Genomic DNA, 20,326 nt, shown 5'->3' with positions numbered 1-20,326 from the left:
GGAACAATGAAAAAAGTATGAAATGGGAAGACCAGGCCAGTCCGGTGCCGAAAAATCAAAATAACTCACCAGACAATATAATATCAAATGGATGACCTCGAGAGATGACTATCGCAGGATGATCAAAAGAGACGAGATGACTAGCGTTGCTCAGGCGCGGCACGACAATTTGTATGCGTGAGAACAGGGCGTAAGATAGCAGGATAACTCCCAGAAGGCGGAGAAATATAAAATAGAGGAAGAGAAAAGGCAGAAAAAAGACACAAAGCAGAGTTACAGAACTGATCCGCAAACCGACTCCGTGATTTCCGACAAGAACAAGAAACAGGAGGAAAAGCGAGGAGGAAGGAGGAAGAGGGGTAATAGGATGAAGATAATTCTTCAGATGGAGGGGAGAGAAAGGGAAAGAAAGAAGAAGCGAACGAGGAAAGGGAAGAACGATAGACTGGAGACTGGAGACCGGAGACTGGAGACTCTGACTAGGGCAGACCAGAAAAAGACGGGAACTCCAGCAAAAGCGCCTGAGGATCGGTAAAAAAAAGACGGACAAACGAGATCGCAGCAAGCCCAAATTCCTCGAAAATTATTATACACACGCACAAGCACAAAGCACTGCGCCCTGCCTGTGAGGAGACGAGGGGCGACGCTGGTGGGACGAAGAATTTTCCTGCCGGATTTTTAGAGCCTACATCATCATCCTCTATTTGATTCAAGCTGTCTGCTCCTTAGCTCTACGAATTGGCGCTGGCACACGGCGTATTCGGAGAACTCGCTTTCGACTGCATCAGCCTTGGAGAATTATCAGTGTTTGCTATCGTTGTTCGCCGAGAACGACTGGGACATGTACGGTATGGTATATACCGCTTGGGTACGACCACAATGGGGCGCAGCCAACCATTGCAAACCAGATGACCGGCGCAACCTGCGGGTTTGCGTCCTGACATGATCTTATTTCGATTGCACGCGCTAACCTCATGATATCTTGCGTCTGGGGGAGAGAAACACTTGATATATCGTGCAGTGCCTGGCTAAGATCGGCCCAAGAGTCTGGATCTGAACTCTGCGTGCGGATACCCCTACTAACTACGGAGACGCTACTACTAGAGTACTATGTGAGCCCCCATGACATGATATCGAATTCTCGATACACTTTCTGCTGCCGACGTATATCTCCATCCTCATTGACTTGAAAGCAGGACGCGAAGCAGTCAAGCAAGCCAAGGGGCGGGCTTGCAAGACAGCGAGTCTCCGGATGGGTATGCAAGAAAGAATCTGCAAGGATCGGGCTTCATGCACATGCGCTTTTGTGGTGGTGAAGTGAGGACTTTTTCGAACACCCATCTTGCACTGTGACTCGTCGAGTCTCATCCGTGTGCCATGGGCCTTATCTCATGGCGTCCCCGCCAGGCTCTGGACAGTGGACGCAGTGGACGGCAGTGGACGCTCTCAGGTAGGTAATTCGTAGATCGGTGCCCGCTTGCAGTTGCGCCAGCGCTCATCGTTCCTTGGATCCATGACACGATCCCTTGAGACTCGAGACTCAAGAGGTTGCTTAACTAAGACGGCTGAAACGGGCCGACGTTCGAACGGCAAAAAAAACACTCGAGAGAACCTCAAAGAACTTGAAGAAGGCTGAACACTGGGAAAAGCGCCCCCACAGTGAGCGCCAAAACCTTGGTTCGTGGAGCTGGTCGTGTGTGCCCTTTCTTGTGCGTGCATACAGCCGAGGTGAAGATAGATACATAGTCATACAATCATCGGTTCAGCCGTTGTCAAGCTGCAAGCATAAGATGGCCATGGCAAATTGCAGAGTGGCATTCACTGATTGTAGCGACCAGCGACTCGCAAGTCCACAATGTACGCGGTGATGTGAGTTCCTTGCTCTCATAGATCCTTGCAGACGGCCTAGTGTATTTACACCCTGTTACCATACCTGGAGAACTCAGGTCACCACAAAAGCAAAAGACGCTGCCTGACACACTACTGAAGCTGAGGCTGGTGATGTTATGGGCCGAGCTCCACCATCAGAAGCGCAACCATGGCTTGCCTCCTTGGACGCCGTCTGACATACATCATTGGTTGGGCCATCAAGCGCGATTGATTCTTGAATCCTGACGTATCTTCCTGGCTTCCAAGGCGTGCTCCGACTCTCCGAGAGTGACGAGATACATCAGTTCAGGTTATCTACTGTAAGAGCACTCAAACCTTGATCGCGTGTCTTGATCACTCCAATCTTGCCTTGTTCTCGCCAGACCAACGCAGGTCCGAGCTCCAGGTTCCCACCGAAGGAGCCGGGGACTGAGAGCTGGAGTCTGAGAGCGCCTTACGAAACGGGGCACAATGCCACAAAGCCCGCCACAAGCGACAAGCTTGAAGCTGGCAGCCTCACAGCGCTAGTCCTGCTTGGGTTTAATTGCTTGGGCACCTCATGGACGCGTTCGCGACGTGAGACTGGAGCTCAACCGACAATTCTGAGCAAGGACTCGCCCCGTCGTCTGATTGTGAAAAAGAGTCCCGGCCCCTGTGTACACCTTGCTTCTTCAAATATAACCTCAAGGCCACGCAATTGAGCGACCTGCAACTTCATATGCACGCCGTACCTAGCTCGGCCTCAAGTGACCAGCCTATACCTGTGTCACTCAATCTGGAGAGGATCACCAGCTCTAGTTGCACGCTGCGAGTTACAAGCTGCGTCAAGGGTCAAACCGAGCGTACCGGAGTTACTACTAGGAGCTCTCAGCTGAGCTCAGCTTACCCTCTAGTCTCCTGCAAGCCGTCCCTTACAGGAACCCTTGCAACTTATCCAAACTAGTCCAGCTACCCCTGTTCCAACCCCAGGGGATCATGCGCGTCTCAAGAGTTTGCTTGAGCCTTGACCTCAACATGCCCTTTTCGGCACTCATTTAGCTGATATTATTTGCTATACGGAATATGTGGCCAATGTCAAAATACCTCATCTCCTCCTGGGCCAAAGCGAAGGATCACGAACCACAGATCTTGCATCGATCCGCATCCGCGCACGCCAACACCTCCTTCTTAAGGAGATAGAATTCTCTTCCAATTTTCAGTTTCAACGACATGCGCGTTCGAATATTTCATCCATAGTTCATAAGCGCATGGTTTGTGGCTGCACTTCACAGAGTATACTACTCATTGACTCAACCTAGGTACTACGGCCACTCGGGACACCCGGCACAAACAAAGCCCACCTGAACCGTGGCACCGTGACCCCAGCCATGAGTCTACCTGCCAATTGAGTTATAGCATGGCCGAGACTTTTCCGCACAGACCTTGGTGTATTGGGATATCTGCATGTGGTCGTTGGTTGCTGCCTCGACTACCAATATACAGGGTATAGAAGCGAGTATGTATACTCATGTTCAAGTACACAGGTACAAGTACATCACGAACTCATCGAGATATCATTCTCCCCCTCATCTCCACGCGCCATATCCTCGTCACAAAACTCGACTTCAGTACCCAACTCGTCACCCAACAGCTGAATCGTCTTCTCATACACCCTTGCGGCTTCCATCTCCCACTTATCAGGCCCATCTCCCTCCAAGTCTAAATCCATGCCTATGTCCATCTCGTCGTTACTTTCATCCTCAAAATCATCGTTCACATCCGCATCAGGATCCCTATCATCCCCCTTCTCAACGACGAGCACCCTGGCCGCCTCCGCAATACTCTTGATCCTCACCTTTTCCGTCATAGAGACGACATTTCGCCTTCCTTCGAAACCCGAAAGCGGCTGGCCTGTCTCGGCGTCTTCGCCTAATATCAGCGACGCAAAGAACGAGTCTAGCTTGCGCAGCAGTCGGAAGGTCGCTTTTCCTGTGAAGGGGTAGTCCGGAAGGTAGGTGTTTACGAGCACGGAGAGGGAGATGAGGTATGGAATTTGGAGTGATGCTTCATGAAAATTGACTGTCAGTATTGCTCCATAATATCCATGGGGGAGGTAAGGAAAGGGAACATACGAGTCCCGCTAACCCAAAGCACATCAAGAACGCCCTCGATATCCTTTACCACTTCTTTGAAGCTCTCGTATCCTCGTTCTTTATCCTCCTTTGTTCCGCCCTTATTTCCAACAGCTGCCGAAGCCGTAATATTTTGTTGTGTCTGCTGCTGTTCGAAAACACTGCTGAACTTCTTCGCGTGCCGTCGATTTATCGTCAATATCGTTTTGTCCACATGGTTGATCACCGTAGCCTCCTTAATAGACCCCGAGCGGATCGGATGCGTTCTCTGCTTCGGCAGGACTGATGGCGTGACGGTGGATGTTGAAGGGGCTGGAGATAGAGCTGATGGTTGCATGAATCCGCCGCCGCCGGGGCTTGCACTGTTTGTTGTCATTGTTGAGGTAGAGGCTTGGCTTTCCCGGGATAGAGTGAGGGATAGAAATGGTGCTATTCTTCGTATATTGGGATCGCAACTGCAATGTAATCAGGTTATCGAGTCCCCGCGGCGGGGTCAACTTGTACTGTACGCCCAGTTCGGCGTTGAGGCGGTCACTTGATATATATATATCCGAAATCAGAACGAAGGCAGAGGAATATACTTGATCTCGGGGATCTAGGTGCATTCACTGATGGATATTCACTTTCTGTAGTCAGCGAGTCTTTTCTTTGAGCCTTACACGGATCCAAGCGAAGATGTCATGCCAAGAGCTTCTCTGGTCCGTGCGTAGCAGCCAATCGAGACCTTACCTTAGACAAAGGGATGAAGTTGGTTTCCTATAAGTTCCTTATGCTGAGATGGTCGATTAAACGGGTTATGAGGATTGTAGAGCCAGGGTATATCTATTTCATAGAATATAATACATCGCAAAAAGGAACAAATTATAGTCCAACGCAGCTGATAACAAGCCTGTAGTAATAAGTCAGCAGACGTCACTAGATATGCTGAATCAACAAGATACATAAGGACAGTTCTTCAGAAAGGTGAGAAGATTGTTATGATGCTGGTGTTTCAAGGCAGTGCATGACATCGCGAGAGGAGTCTTGCTACTCTGGCCCCAGCGTATTCATCATGAGAAGGTCATGGACGGACACAAGAAGGGACATGCAAACCTACTGGAGAATCCTGATCAAGCATATCTCACACCCGCCCATGAGCCCCACGACGACAATGATGCGAAGAAACTTTTGCATCCTCCAAACGCCATGCTAAGCCACAAAGATTCATCAAACGAGCGAAACCCATCATTCAGGCTACGAGCAATCAGTATGCTGATTGTAATCAGGGGAGAAAAAATTGGGGACTCACTCGAATCTTCCCCTTCCGCATCTTCAATTCTTCCAGCTTCTTCTTATCCTCATCGAATTTCTTCAACAAGTCGATCTGCCTTTCCTTTCTCTTCTCCCTAGACTGGAATCGGTAGAAGTCACCGAATCCCTCTGCCCTCTTCTTCTGCTTCTCAATCAACCGTTTCGCCTCCTCCTCGCCAGCCGCAGAAGTAAGTCTTGGCCCGCTCGTAACAGTAATGAACCCATCCTCGTCGGGCTCCGCCACCCGCCGCGCGGCCTCTCTCTTTCGAGCCTCCGCGACCTCCGCAAAGACATTCATGTACTCGTTCACCGTACGCAGCAGCTCCGCACGTGGAGGGTAACACGCTCGCTGGTGAGAGATGTAGCGCTGGAGGCCTGACGCGGGCGTCCGATCCTCAATGCCCTCACCCCAGGTAATAGTAGAGACCTTCCGCGCTGCCTTCTTCGCCGCCTTCAAGCTTGCCTCCATACTAGCCTTATCCACGAAAACAACAACCGCATGCGATCCGCTCCGGTGGAGCTGGCGGTCCCATGTCAGCGGAAGCGAAACGTCTTCCAACCGATTCTCGAGCTCATCAGCCGTCACGCGCTTGCGTTTCTTGCTCTTGGCGATATTTGTGCCCTGTACAAGGGCCATCTGCGCGGCGCCATTCTTCTTCCCAGTGCGTGTGACCTCAAAGTCAACGCGCTCGACGCGGCCGGCGGAAAGCTGCGTACCGAATAGGTGGCGGATATGTGTGTCTGTTGTGTCGATGGGGGTGTTGACGAGGAAAAGCGATCGGGGGGTGTCGGCGTCGGAAATGCGTGGTTCATGCGGGCGGAGGTAGAGGTAGTGTGTTGCTGGTGTTGAGAAGGCAGGTGTGCTTTGAAGGTTTAGAGGCAGGGCTGTGTAGCCTGCTATCTCGATTTCTTTCTTCATTTTTGCCTCCTTCGAGTGTCTCTTTTTGATGTTGAAGTCGAGGTTGTTGATGACAATCCGCCGGAATTTGTCCTCGAAGATTAGGTGCAGGTAGCGGGCGGAAATTTTACTGCATGAAGCATTGATTGGTTCGGATTGTGCATAAATTGCATTATGATCATAATGCTAGTAACTTGGCAAACATCATTGAGACACTTTTTACTACTCTAACAATAGACAGAAATTTTCAGCAAGTTTTGATCTTCACTCTAATAACACTGTATCCCCTGTCGCTCACACCTTATCAGGATCGTTGATGCCGCCGTTAGTGATAACATATGTCGCCTCGCGCTCAGGACAGTCTGAAAGTATATATTTAGCCAACCCATTATATGAATTGGAGATAAACTCACCTGGCGAGTCCTGGATTTTAGCTACACGTTCCTCACCACGACCCTTTCGAAGCAGGACACGGGTCGTGGAAGCATGAGCGAGAACATGCCCACCAACAGGTTTGCGGCCATCTGCTCCAGCGAAGAGAGCACTGGCGCCAGGGTCACTTTGGACTTGGTTCGTCTTGACATTGTGAGCATTGTTCTAGATGCAGAGATAGCATGCTTACCATTAAGACGCACACGTTGAACTCTGCTCTCAGCAGATTAGCCGCGTGATTCGACAATGAGTAACAGACGCACCTTCAGCCATATGAGCCAGCTTCATCAGAAACTGATTCAGCTTCTGTTGGCGATCAGCCAACTCTCCACGACCACAGAAATCAACCCTGAAGCAGTTCATTATGCTGTCAATGATCAACAGTCTGTACTCCCCGCCAACGAACTCTTTACTGAGAGTGTTAAGCAGCTCAAGCTGATGCTCGCTATTCAAAGCACGGGCATAAGCGATGTTCTCTTTGGCAGAGTCGGGATCAACACCAAATCGCTCGGCAATTTGCCCAATGCGCTCTGGTCGGAAAGTGCCTTCTGTATCAATATAGGCTACCTTGCCCTCAGCGCCGCCCATGTCCCTGGGAAGCTGCGCGATAACAGACATCGTATGGGAGAGCTGGGTCTTGCCGCAGCGGAACTCGCCGAACACTTCGCTGATGCTCATACTCTGAAAGCCGCTGCGAAGTGTCAGTAACCCAGCATTCATTTTGCGAGGTACTCACCCTCCAAGGATTGAGTCGAATTGTTTGCTACCAGTCGAGATATGGACAACTCTCTTGCGTTGGTGGCTGAGTTCCATTGCTGTAATGAAACCCGAAGCTGAAGGCTGGTATTATAAGGATTGAACGATACCAAAGGACCTTTTACACTTACCAGACACTTGTTGATAGCCTCCTTGATCTTTTCCACCTTGATCTCACTGAAACCCTTGATCTTCAACAAAGTCTTCCTCGTCGCACCGTGAATCGACTAAACGGCATTGTGTAAGCGTTATAAGAGCCGAGCAGGTACATTGGGAGAAATACAGCGATAGTAAAGAATCCGTTCGCCTTGAGCTTCGTGATATCCGCGGCACCAATTCCTTAGATTCGGTTAATTTTAAGAAGGAGGAGCGAGTGGGTTGAGTACCATGAGCTTGTATGCAATCGATGTCAACGATGTAGTCCTGCCACGAGTGACACCATTGTTAGCCAACAATCCCAAAGGGGAGCAAGGAGGCCAGGGGAAGCTGGACTCACATCGTCACCGAATTCGTCGCTGGCTTCAGATGCAGGCATTGCGAAGGCGGGAAGGGACCCCGAACAGGTATAGATGCGCAGTTGTATGGATGTTGGATTAGTTATGATGATAGAGCCGAGGAGGTAATGAGGTAAGGGAAGGGAAGAGACGAGGAAGAGTGGAAATATTAGATGAATCGTCTGCGGTGGGCTGGGCTGAGATGATAAGCTCACAAGGAGACTGCTCAAGACCGTAGAATCCGGATATGTTTTCTATGGAAATGACACTGGCGGGAATACTGGCCAGTTATCAGTGAGACTATATCAGAGTAAGGTAGATATGGGACCTGAAATAAGAATTGAAGATTGCTTTTCTTCTTTTTTTTTTTGCTTCAATTTCGACAAGTATAAGGATATCGTACGCACAGTGGGCAGGTAATCATCGCACCAGGTACCTTCCCATGCTCACTGGCGACATTCAGCACACCTTGAGCAATCCCATCCGCGCTGGTCTCGAAGCCAGAATATTCCACTGCATACCAACACTTGCATCGGCTTGCGCTCGATTAACCCTCCGCCTCGCCTCCTCTCCTCGCCACACATGTAGTATAAATGAGAAAGATATCCGAGGAGTATAATAGACGCCAATCATAAGACCCTGAATCGTGCATAGGATCCAAGCAGTAAGGGAACCTAAGTCTTCGTGAAACTTTTGTCCGCCGTATACATAAGAGGAATAAGGAAAAGGACGTGGTCGAGAAATGAAACATGAGGGGCGTAATATATGCACAGAAACACAGAGACGGATCCAAGCTAGATCAAATAGCTCGTCGGCAAGCCCAATATATAAAAAAAACCCGAAGCAAAACGAGGAGAAAATGGCTACACGGCAGTTTTAATGACTCGGAATAGCCTTTGGCTCCTATGCAACGGCAGTGGTAGGAGCCGCAGCCGCAACAGGGGTAGCATCAGTCTCAACAGCAGTAGCAGCCACAGGAGCAGCGGCGGCAGGGATAGTCGGCTCAGCGGCTGCCTCATTGTTGGGACAGTCCCGGGAGATATGACCAGCCTGAGAGCACTTGTAGCAGACCTTGCCAGCAGAGCTCAAGGGGCCACCGTTAGGAGCAGTGCAGTCACGGGAGATGTGACCCTGAGAATTAGGTTAGCCCTGCCAAGCTTAGACAAAGAGATATAAGTTGCACTTACAAGCTTTCCACAGGCGTAGCACTTCATAGCTTGAGCCTGGCAATCACGGGCAAAGTGGTTGGGGCCACCGCACTTGTAGCAAGTGGCAGCACGAGGGTAGCCGCCATATCCACCGCGGAATCCACCGTTGAAACCTCCACGGGGAGCACCGGCACCTCGGGGAGCACCGGATGCAGGAGCCGGACAGTTACGCTAACAAAGGATCAATCAGCCTTGTTTCGAGGCGCAGGGACAAAATGACAGACGTACAGCAAGGTGGCCGGGCTGGCTGCAGTTGTAGCAACGACCGTTGGCGCCATTGAGGCGCAACGTGGGACAATCTGCCTGAACGTGGCCTAGGCCTTGGCAATTATAGCATTGCTTGGCTGAAGTTATACATATCAGCATCCTCTACTCGCCAAACGAGACCTGGAACTCTTACTTTCGGTTGTACGAGGACGCGGGCAGCTGCTGGACTCGTGTCCTACCGATAAATCAGATATTTGGTCCGTGAGATGTCACTCACCGCACCCTGAGACCTACCAGGTTGCTTGCCTATTTTTCCAGAGACGAATCAGCGCAATGAACTCGAGGTACTTATGCCAGGAAGTGCAGTTCACCCACAGTTGTAGCAGAGACGCTCAGAAGAAGAGCAGACCTCTTGACCAGTCCGTTAGCACAATCCGCCTCTCAATCAGTTTCCCTTGCCCGCAACTAACCAGCGTAATGGCCGATGTTGCCACACTTGTAGCAGGCACGTCGAGAGAGCATCATCTTGTCTGTATATACCGAGCTAAAAAGCGGTAGGGCAAAGTCCCAATCAGCAATGCTGAGCCAACTTATGCGCTTGGAAGCGAGGATTGTATGCGGATCGGCAAGACATCAGTGGTGTCATAAAGGCGCAAAAGTAGGGAGGAATGAACGGCGCAAAGTTTCATGGCATGTAGGTAGCAAGTTTGACACAGGTTGATTGCCCCGTGTAAGGTAGAAAAAGCATCGCTCAAGATGGGTGTGAAGCTTAAACCGCGTGGAGCCGGAGCGCGAAACATTCGCAGATAAATGGAAGGGAGTCGAGGGGTGTCCGGCAGCTCACTTACCCTTCCCAGACCGCAAACCTCAAAATCTCCTCGTCGATAGCGCTGGGTTGATCGTCAGCCTGAGAACCTCGGAGGAGGAGCGCTCTCCAACAGCCCGCTCTCAGGACTTGAAAAAATAGTGGGCTGACAAAGACAAGAGCTCTGTTCCCGGACACACACACGAGAAATGGACAGGACGACTCACATGCAGCAGAGACCACGACACACCACACTCCAAAACAGAGAAGGAAAATTGTATCAAGAGATTGCGCGAAGATAGCAGATATTTCTGAGTTTCCTAATTGTTATAAGTGACCAGCTAAGACGCAGGAAAAAGTAGAGCGGACTCTGGAAAAACTTTAGCTCCCGGGCTTTCCCGCTTTCCGCAAGGTCAAGCACCCCAGATTCTTGCACGAGTCGAGGCCTCACAGCACAGTACTATATATTTGCTGTATTTGAGTATATATAGGCCCCTCTGGACATGCTCATTGAAAAGTGCTTCGCGAAATTTTGTCTCAAGTTCAAGTAAAAGTATGAACAGCTGAGAAACGGATCTTATTTAGATTATCTACTCCTCTCTCTCAATGACAGCGGGCGCCTTGATTTCGCGGCCTTTAAGAAACTCAAGTCCTTCACCACCCTGTAGAAGACAGTTAGCCCAGCACAACTAGTGTTAGATAGACAGGAATCTTACGTAGCTGATCAAGGGAGATACTTCAACGCCCACGGCATCTTCCTCAGTGACAACAACCCCACCAGCACTCTCAATCCATCGCTGACCCTGATTCATGATGTCTCGCTTGCTGGTGTCTGGGTCGTCCTCTCCGGTGCCCCGAGCGTTCTTTAGAGGCGAGAATTCGTCCTCACGGCGCACTTCAATGCTGGCAAACTTCTCGAGAGAAAGCATGGGGAAAACATCGAAGATAAACTGCTCCAATTTGATACCGTTCGGCTTCTCGGGCTTAACGACATTGCCGCTCTCAATGTCAACACTGGGGATCTTCTTTCGGGCGATGTGGTGAGGCATCTTGTGAACCCAGTTCTCGATGGAGTTGAAGAAGTCGAAGGAGTAGTAGTGGTTAACAATGTTGGCGGCACGGAATTTCAGCAAGCTAGGGTTTTTGGAGTCCTTGGCCTCCGCTGTCTCCTTGTCAATCTCGGAGTACTCAACCACGTCTGGTTTTCCGTTCTTTTGAAGAATCAGGCCGACCGATTCAGTAGCGTTACGCTTCCGCACCACCTTTGTAGCAAGATCAACCTTCTTGGAGGCAGCAAAGCCGATGAAAACTGGATCAGCCACTTTGACCAAGCAATTGTCGACACAGTAGGCGTGGATGTGCTTGATTCCTCGCTTCCGCATGTCCTCCCTTACGCCGGCAGTGAGCAAAGCTTGGTAGATTCCTCCATTACCGTCAGGTGCAACGGCCACCTAGAAACGTGAGTGTGAGATACTGTGTGACCACGTTTACGGAGTCAGAGGAATCTTTTCGTACCTTGGACTTGCTTTCCAGCATGATTTTACCTTCATTTGAAATGCACGGCAGGACGCCCTGCTCAAAGATGAAGACGTTTGACTTTTCTAGCCCAAAGTAGCTGTGCTGTTGGAAGAACTCCTCCGTGGGCTTGCGCGTCGGCCCACTTGTCATGACATACCAAGGGATCACGGCATGCTTGCCTGATATCTTCTTCGCAAGGAGCTGGAGTTTACCGATACGTTCGGCTTGGATCTGAAAAAGGGACTTGTGGCTTGGGAGACCAATGTCAAAGCAGCCCTTCGGCTGCGAGCTTCCTAGCCGAGTTCCTTGTCCACCTGCAAGCAGTACCACGGCAACCTGATTCTCCGCCACAAGCTTGATACCCTCATCGTAGTAACTCTGGATATCTTTCGGGTCGGAGTCGAGGATCGAGGCGGTAGCGATTTCGGGGAGAGGCTCGAGCGAAACCGGGCCGGTCTCAGATTTGGGGGGGTTCAGAGCCTTGTCGGCGAGCTCATTGATGCGGGTAGGGTCAAAGTTGGACAGTTGATGGAATAGTTGAGCCTGCTCCGTCTGGCTCAGTTGGTCGTAAAATGCAAATACTTGCGACTGTTCTGTCTGCTCATACTTCTGTCTCAACTCTTGGACCTCCTCGGCCGATGGTACACGAAGCGCGGGCTCGGAATGACCCTGAAACTTGTCCACAAGGTTCTTAATAGCGGCAGCCATGGTGGAAAAGAGAATTGAGGCAACTGATGGAAGAGGATAAAAGGTGATTAGAGGGAGGATAGTAGAGTAAGGAGAACAGAGGAGAGAGGGATTGGGATTCTTTATGAAGGAGCGCGGTGTGAGTCTGCAGTTCCTGGATTGGTATGAGCATCAAAGTTTAGAGGCTGTCCCGGTAACCCAACTACGGAGGTATTTATATTGTATTGTTGACCGCCAGCTCCAACTCGCATCAGTTTGGCTATGCTTTGCCTATTTTTAGCGAAAACGGTCCCATAATAATCTTCCAGGCTATGCTCCTGTCCCCTTTCCATCTGGCCCATTTTTACACCTGTCTTGCTTGGACAACCAATCTGCGCGGGGCTTCGATCAGGAGGCGGGGCATCGACCAAACCGTACGCTAAGCTAGATCTCAGCTGTACGGAGTACGTTTCACCGACAGAACAGGACGCCACCTCAAATAGCGTCACTACGAATAGAATACAGCCTACGAAGTAGTGCTCACTCTGATGGATGAGACTTCTTGGCCGACGATTGAGGATAAATCTGAAGGGACATTGCAGTGCTCTAAACAAGACACCTAGGTATATTGCATCGTCTCACGCGTTAATAAGAGGTACATGCTCCGTCCATCCCGGTCTTCTGCTATCGATGTCGGCTGTCTCTATATCTGTCGTCGTCACGATAGCCACGTCGTCGATCATTTTCGTAATAGTCGCCCCTATTTCGGTCACGGTGAGTGTCTTTTCGTGGCGGACTTCGACTATACGACCTGTCACGACGACGGCTCCGGTAAGAATCTCGCCTGGGGCTTCCACTATCTCTTCCATGCCGGTAGCTGTTTCTTTGGGGACTTCGACTGTACGACCGCTCACCAGGTAAAGACCGCTTGCCATCTTTTTTGTCGAAAACCATGTTGTAATCGGTGCGCTCGCGAGCGTTTTCGCTTGCTCTATACTGGCGCTTCTTCTCAAGACCAGCTACGCCACCAAAGCCGCCCCTTTGCGCACTTCGTTTCGTTACAGTGGCATTTCGCCAGCTCTCGGACAGCTTCGATACCTACGGCGTCATTAGCACTGTTGAGGTTACCGCAGCAGAGATGACAACTCACACTTTGGGAGAAATCAACATGAATTCGGTGATCATCTATCAACACCCCCTGCATCTTGAAATACGCCTGCTCACAATCCTTTTGGTTCTCAAACTCTATAAAGGCGTACTGTAAACTGTCGCCCGTTCGTTTATCTCTGATGACCTCGCAAGATAGTATCTTTCCGAAGCGACTAAAGATAAGCTCCAGATCCTCATCTATGGCCATTTGTTAGTAAACGCACTAGAGCAATTGATTATAGAGTGCCGTACCTTGAGTCACAGGGTTCAACTTGCAGACAAACAGGACATTCTCCGGAGGCTTCACCTCGGCAAATGGGAGATCCCCGACCATCTCCAAGGTTAAGGCTTGTGCTCGCGCCTCACGCTCCCGCCGGAGTTTCTCCATAGACGCCTCATCCATGTCATCCCCAAGATCCTCATCATCCGCAATTCTGACAGTAGCCAATTGCGCCTTCGTTGGCAAGGGACTCTCCGGTGGTTCCACCAAGCCTGGCGGGTCGTCAAAAGGGTCATCGAGCACTACTGTATGACGGATGCGGATGTCCTTGAGCGGCCGGCCTCGGTCATCTATAAAGGCTTCGTTGACTTTCTCAAGCACATCAAAGCCCTCCACCACCTTCCCAAAAATCACTGCCTTGCCATCCAGGTAATCAAGATTGTCCCCTAACGTAACAATGAACTGGCTAGTGATAAGGCGAAGATCAGGATCATGTGGGGAGGGAACAGCGGCCATGCTCACAGTGCCCTTCTCATCGTGTTTCAGTTTCGGAGGGAGGGCGAGGGGAACGGCTTGTTTCGAGGGCCACTCCAACAAACCCCAGATCGATGATCCGCCATCGCTATCTGAGGAATCGGGGCCGATTGGATCGCCAGTCTGGAAGGAAAAGTTTTTCTGGACGCTGTAGAACGGCGAGAAGTTGTAATATTTGATTTTGCAGAGCTTCAGGAAGCTAGTGCCATAGAAGATAAAGAGCTTTAGTTTCTCGTTTCAGCCACTCGACATGATACGTGGGCAACAGCTGGCCGAGAACGAAGTGATAAAACACTCAGGGGTGCTTACTTCTCACATGCTTTAGGCGATTCGTCGACCAAGAGGTCGATGACAATGTCACCCAAGGACGTTTCTAGTAGGACGCTCATCGCATCCGTCGGCAGCCTCGGGGAAGATCGACGTTGCGTCGAACAAACAGATGTGACAAGAACCGATGGGCGAATTTGGGTAGGTCAATGACAGAAGTCCAGACTCTGGGGTGACTAAAACGAGGAATTTGGCAGCAGTTCTCACAATTGGATTCTTTGAAGAAGCAGGAAAAAAGGGCCCAAGTCCAATGCGGAGCCGCCGTCATCATTTCCCGCCCGGCCGCAGTCTTGCCCGCCGATCATCAACACCAATAATAACCTGCAGTCAACAGCCACTCACTCGAATGACATCTGCACTTCTGCAAGTCTCAAACTGCTCCTGCAGCGCGCAATGCCTTGTCACAGCTGAATCCTGCCGGATTTTATTCACTCCAACGTAATGTGATTGACATGCTTCATTGTTCGGAGCCGGAGACAGATTCCGCGGGGCCTTTGTGTAACAAGGGCCATCCTTGCGATAATAGGTGCAGCTTCCGGAGATACCTGTTGGACAGCAGTGAGGCCTAGGCCAAGAGGAACCAAGTCCTCAGGCCAGCGTCTAGTCCCCGTATCGATGATTGTGACCCGAACAAGATCAAGGCGAACGCATGTCGGATGGCAAGGAGATGATGGGCCTTTACTGCTATCGTGCCTACATTTGCGGCGCATTGTTGAACCCGACCGTCAACAGCAACACAATTGCTTGATGCCGCTTCTTTTGGCTGGAAAGGAGCTTGAATGATTGTTACCTTGCGCGCAGTGACAGTTCAACTGTAACCCAAAGTCATTGCACCTTTACGGAGAATTTATGTCCTTTCTGCCCACTACTTGTAGGGCAGGAAAACGCTCTATACTCCCAAAGAAAACTGCCTGGAAGTACAGCCGTCATTGCCATTACCAGCTCTTTGCAGTTCCACAACAGAAGCGTTGGAAATAACGGGCGGTATCCTGCAGCTCCGTCGCAACATGTATCTGGATTTTATCATGGAGCTCTGTGCTTGTGGCCCGCTGGCCGGGGCAATTAATTCTTAACTCCGTCTGAATCTGGGGTATACACGTGGGAGAGTTTCTGATAACCGCTTAACTTTCCGTGCTTTGGCCAAACCGAACAAGGGCCTGGTGGCATGGTGGCCATTTGAACCGCCGCCTATGTCTTAACTGGCCCTTTTAGCCTATGGCCGGCCCTATTGTGAACTGTGGATGTTGCTGGCTAATACATGGAGACGCAGATGTACAGCAGGGCAGGATTATCTGCCCACGTCACATCATCTGCTGCTCAGCACCATTGGTACTCGCTGCTTGAATCTCGAAGCAATACATTCACCAGACAGATCTCTACCCGTCTATCGATCGATCACACTATACCTGAATTGGACCTCAAATCCATACATCCATTCCTTTCCCTACGAGTGGGCAGTTGGTATAAGGCTCGACCGCTATCACAACCGTGGCAGCTTGGTAGGTCCAACTAAACGGGAAAAGTGCATACAGAACGTTGAAATTAAATACATTAGTCTTTGCCTTGAGGCGAGACTGTGATGTATATTTGTTCATTCTGCATACTCGTCGCAGAGACCCCTGAGCCCCGTGCATTTTACTAGATTGACCCCTAGCATCACGTCCATGCGAAATCTGACTGACAGCACTCTAGAATGCCCAAGACGCTGTGAGATTCAATAAAAAGCTTCATCCTTCATTGCCCTGTGATTGGACTGCCTGTTTTTCCTGCCTTCTTTTCTTTCATCGCCCCGGCTGTTGTTTTGCTTGGCTTTGATCTAGGTTGCCGATATCGCCATCCCGACTTTACCAAGACGATAAGAGTGATCCAATACAACGTCATGCGCATCTTGGTGACCTGGATGATCATCTCCTTCTCGTGCTGGGGAGTTTCTGGAGCTATTTTGGCTCAGATATATACTGCATGTGTCACCAAGAATCCAATGTCCCAGTCGAACCTGAGAAAATCACATTTATCGCTCACACACAGACATGGATTTCAGCCTTCCGAGACATTTAGCCTAGTGTAATCAGCCGGATGGTTCGTTTGCAGGTGTTGTGCACCTTTCACCCGAATATATCGACAGGACGACTAGTGGATCCTGGATAGCGCTAAGCAGATACCCTGTCGTGGATCTTCTCTCATCCGAGATCGATGACGCCCCGTCAAAAGTACTGGCCGAATTTTGACCGCTCCCGATCAGAAGTTGTTTGATTGTTGTGAAGGACGTCTACGGCCCAGCCAACAGGCTTCGCAGGAGAACATCATCACTCCCAGATAACGCGCAAACATTTGCCCTGGTTTCCACTTGGGATCAGAGACAGCTACAGCGCGCCAAAACCAGTGCTGCAAACGTAATCGGCGGATGCCCGCTCTACAACAGCCAACAGAACGAAAAGGCTGGCGATTCAGAGCTTAGGCCCCGTTGACGCCAATGGGGCATAGTTGCGCTTAGTAGTAGAAGAGGCGAGGGAGTTGAAGCTTGTGGATGACAATGACTGGCGATTGGCTGCAACCACTCTCGGGGACCTCTAATTTCCTGGCGGCCTGGCCTGAGGGATGGTACTCATGGTAGTGCTGCTAGCGCATGAGGTGAAGCATGACACTTTGGCTGGTGTGACTTTGCACCTGGAGTGTAACCAGCGTTACTTCTTGTGGAACCGGCCCGGGGTTCGCTTCCTTCCTGTTTCGCCTTCCAGCAGCAAGTTTCGAATGGTCGAACCGGCGCATGCAAAACGGCCCATTGCAGGATGTTGACCCTCCCCCAGCATAGCCCAGGCGAATGGAACAAAGGTTCAGATACTAGAGCGGCCAGTGGTTTTCTCGAAATGACGAGCCAATAGAACCACCCACTTCCTGGCGCTGGGAATATTCCAGAGTGGTGGCCTCTGGCCTATTTGGAATTTACCAACAGATTTGCGACAGGGGCAAGCAGCAAAAACAAAAGAGAAAGGGACAAAAAAGAGGCAGGCAATCAAAAGGAAAAGAAAATACCTATTGGCACATGGTCCATAAAATCCAGTCTGGACCTGTATCCACTACTGAAGTACTCACACAGACCCCTCACGATCAGGTACGGTCATTATTTCCCAGTATGCTTCGTGGATGGGGTATGTTGAACACAAGCGGGCATCCCTGACCACTGATCTCATCTCTCTTATTTACTCTCTGATAACCTCCAAAAGTACCTTTACTTCCTCCCGTGAACCTGCCTTAACCTGCCACTACATATGTGAGTCCAACAGAAACGAGAACCAACATGTTTTCCTCAACACTGATGGATGAAGTCATGGCCCAGCCTTTCTATCCTGCCGATGACGACGTCGGTTTCGATGCACAATCGAAGCGGGAAGCTCTGTCGATATCTCATACCCTTCAGAGTGATAGTCAGCACGAGGTCCTGGACAGGAACCTGGGCTGCATCAGTACTGAGGGCGACTTTGAGGCCAAGGGCCGAGGCGCGACAAGACGGCGGATCCAAGTTGCAGTAAGTAAAGCCAACGATATGCGAGAGAAACGGGCATGGCTAACAGTAACAGTGCATGAGATGCCGGAAACGGAAGATCAAGTGTAGTGGCGATGTTGGTGATGGCCAAGGTTGTTCTAATTGTCGGAGTGCTGGAAACACACAATGCCATTTCTTGAGGGTAAGCTAACCTCCTCAATCCACGAGCCCTTCATCTTCTCTCAGTATGTGAAGGCTAATCGGGAGAGACTAGGTCAACTCGTCTATTCTGCAGACGAAGGTTCATGTTCCCACGGGATCCGGATGGCCCTATCCCACAAATGACATGGCTTCCCGAGCATATGCGTCCTCTGCGGCTTCCTCTAAGACAGGAGGGTTCCAGATGAACCATAACAACCCTCGTATCTCTCCATTCTCACGGGCTTCAGACTATGAGGTGACACCGGACACTCAGAATTCATATGGCCGACAACCATTTGGCCTTGATCCTACAATCAGCTACGAGGACGAGTCTTCGACTCCTTACAATTCCCAGACTTCTTCCGCCACCTATATGCTGCCAAGCTCGCCGCAGGCATTCATAGCAGACTACTGCGGGCTGAGTTGGAATTCGAAAAACTGGGGCGCAATTCTGCAGGGGTGTCGAGTTCCCACCGAACCGATTTTCTCAGAGAGTGATGCAGGGGGCGCCCTAACCCATGCGCCCTTTCCCTACATGATTCCTGGACTGGGCCAAACAAATGGAGCCCCAAGCATGGCGCTTACCCAAGGTTCATTGCCGTCCCCAACTCAAGGAACGGAACGAACTCTGCCAAACCCCACCGGCCGAAACACCTTTTTGGGGAACAATAGTGGCCCTGTCGTAACCTCTGACGGGCTACCATCTGTCCATACCTACAAGTCAGGCAATCGTTGGGTGACAAAATGTGAACCTCGCACACCCATGCCGTCAGGCTCAACCATGCCCTTCCATCATGGAATAATGGATCGAGCGAAACTAATCCCATCGAATGGGAACGACATGACGTTTGGGTTTTTACCATCAGGCGGTGCAACCCCACCAATAATGCCACCGTCATCCGGATCTTTTGCGGGCCTGGAAGCCGCACCATGCGCTGCCGAGGCAGGTGATGAGTTACGTGGAAGTACGGACGCTCGATACAGAACCTTCTCACGCGACAATAGGCGATTAGTATCGCACACGGACTATCGAACCGACACATATGGTTATAGCAGACCAGCCTACAGGAACCGCTCCATGGCGGACGACTCGAACTCTGAGAGCACGTTGATCAATGGACTGCCGTACACGCGGTCGACGCACTCAGTGAGCCTCCCTCAGACCGACGGAAAGTCCGTTATACAGTCTATGGCCGCGCACCCAAACTTCACCGGTCTCTGCTCCCAGTGATAACGCGGAGGGTCCGATTCACTAACGAGCCGAGGCACGAGGCGTGCCAATTTCTGTATACGGTAGGTACGTTTCGGAAGTTAGATCACGACGAGAACAAACAATTGATGTTGAAAGAGCGGAAGTTCAATCTTGTTGACCTACGATTGGATGCGTGCTTTACTCGATATTTTTTTTTCTTTTCTTTCTTTCACGTTTTCATTTATGTTTATCATATGTATTATGTCTGAGTTTTGGCCGATTGGATGATGCCTCCATTGCGCGGCTCAAGCCTTCCGTGCACAACAATGAAAACGGGCCAAAAGTGCTAGTACCGGTGTCCGGGCTCTTTCTTTTTCTCTGTTGGTGACCTTAGCTAATGCCTGCTTGAGTCTTTATGGGTGGCTGTCTGTTGTGAGATGGGAGGTGGCTTGTCTGCTGATTGTGATCATCGCCCTTGCAGGGTCATTCTTTGTCGCCTATCCCGGGACCCGGGATGAGGTTACGGTCGGTCTGAATTGCATTTTGTGTTGCTTAGTCCAATACCCTAATAGCATATGGTCGCCTATTATCTGTTCTAACGGCCAGGACAAAGAATTAGATCCCGGCCAAGAGGTCAAGTTCCGAGCCCGAGAAGATGCCCGCAGTCCCCGATGAAGGCTGGCTGAGGGATTCACGCACCCGGAAATATCTCGCTAGAGTCTTAATAGGCTAATAGAGCCCAGTGACCGCTAGAACAATCGGGATCTGTTAATTGGGCTGGACGATCATGGAAGGTGCTCCTAGAATAGCAACGCTCGACGATATCCAAAAACGATATGTCAACACAGTCACTGAGCCTAGACTCAAACAACAAGCCCTGGTAGGGTGAGCCTGGAATTGCGCAGTGTCATCTCATCTCCGGGAGCCTGTCTCCCGCGTAACCGCGACGTCAAACAAACGAGCGT

General features: G+C 50.6%; 6 protein-coding genes across 6 annotated transcripts; 1 reads left to right on the top strand and 5 right to left on the bottom strand.

Moving 5' to 3' along the window:
- Positions 1–3,403: 3,403 nt before the first annotated feature.
- DSM5745_10750 (general transcription factor IIH subunit TFB6 family) lies at positions 3,404–4,356 on the bottom strand (the record flags this gene model as incomplete). Its single annotated transcript, XM_026752766.1, has 2 exons — positions 3,404–3,912; positions 3,981–4,356. 2 exons carry the CDS (start codon positions 4,354–4,356, stop codon positions 3,404–3,406), a joined length of 885 nt encoding a protein of 294 aa, XP_026598784.1.
- Positions 4,357–5,204: 848 nt separating this feature from the next.
- Positions 5,205–7,891, bottom strand: DSM5745_10749 (uncharacterized protein; the record flags this gene model as incomplete). The annotated part of the gene is made up of 9 exons (XM_026752765.1): positions 5,205–5,213; positions 5,269–6,354; positions 6,469–6,530; positions 6,582–6,744; positions 6,791–6,813; positions 6,864–7,291; positions 7,337–7,440; positions 7,488–7,583; positions 7,853–7,891. The coding sequence occupies 9 exons, from the start codon at positions 7,889–7,891 to the stop codon at positions 5,205–5,207; spliced, it is 2,010 nt and encodes a 669-aa protein (XP_026598783.1).
- Positions 7,892–8,753: 862 nt separating this feature from the next.
- On the bottom strand, positions 8,754–9,790 carry gisB (putative zinc knuckle nucleic acid binding protein; the record flags this gene model as incomplete). The annotated part of the gene is made up of 7 exons (XM_026752764.1): positions 8,754–8,981; positions 9,038–9,229; positions 9,287–9,397; positions 9,459–9,500; positions 9,543–9,571; positions 9,641–9,676; positions 9,736–9,790. The coding sequence occupies 7 exons, from the start codon at positions 9,788–9,790 to the stop codon at positions 8,754–8,756; spliced, it is 693 nt and encodes a 230-aa protein (XP_026598782.1).
- An 870-nt stretch (positions 9,791–10,660) lies between these two features.
- On the bottom strand, positions 10,661–12,296 carry DSM5745_10747 (UDP-N-acetylglucosamine diphosphorylase; the record flags this gene model as incomplete). Its single annotated transcript, XM_026752763.1, has 3 exons — positions 10,661–10,732; positions 10,787–11,521; positions 11,586–12,296. 3 exons carry the CDS (start codon positions 12,294–12,296, stop codon positions 10,661–10,663), a joined length of 1,518 nt encoding a protein of 505 aa, XP_026598781.1.
- A 596-nt stretch (positions 12,297–12,892) lies between these two features.
- On the bottom strand, positions 12,893–14,546 carry DSM5745_10746 (PPIL4 family peptidylprolyl isomerase; the record flags this gene model as incomplete). Its single annotated transcript, XM_026752762.1, has 5 exons — positions 12,893–13,116; positions 13,169–13,352; positions 13,405–13,601; positions 13,656–14,356; positions 14,467–14,546. The coding sequence occupies 5 exons, from the start codon at positions 14,544–14,546 to the stop codon at positions 12,893–12,895; spliced, it is 1,386 nt and encodes a 461-aa protein (XP_026598780.1).
- A 3,236-nt stretch (positions 14,547–17,782) lies between these two features.
- On the top strand, positions 17,783–19,400 carry DSM5745_10745 (uncharacterized protein; the record flags this gene model as incomplete). The annotated part of the gene is made up of 3 exons (XM_026752761.1): positions 17,783–18,010; positions 18,063–18,170; positions 18,243–19,400. The coding sequence occupies 3 exons, from the start codon at positions 17,783–17,785 to the stop codon at positions 19,398–19,400; spliced, it is 1,494 nt and encodes a 497-aa protein (XP_026598779.1).
- Positions 19,401–20,326: the final 926 nt, after the last annotated feature.

This window comes from Aspergillus mulundensis (assembly GCF_003369625.1).
Source record: "Aspergillus mulundensis strain DSM 5745 chromosome Unknown scaffold_16, whole genome shotgun sequence".
NCBI lineage: Eukaryota > Fungi > Ascomycota > Eurotiomycetes > Eurotiales > Aspergillaceae > Aspergillus > Aspergillus mulundensis.
Note: the sequence above shows the minus strand (reverse complement) of the source record. Positions and strands in the feature narration are given on the sequence as shown.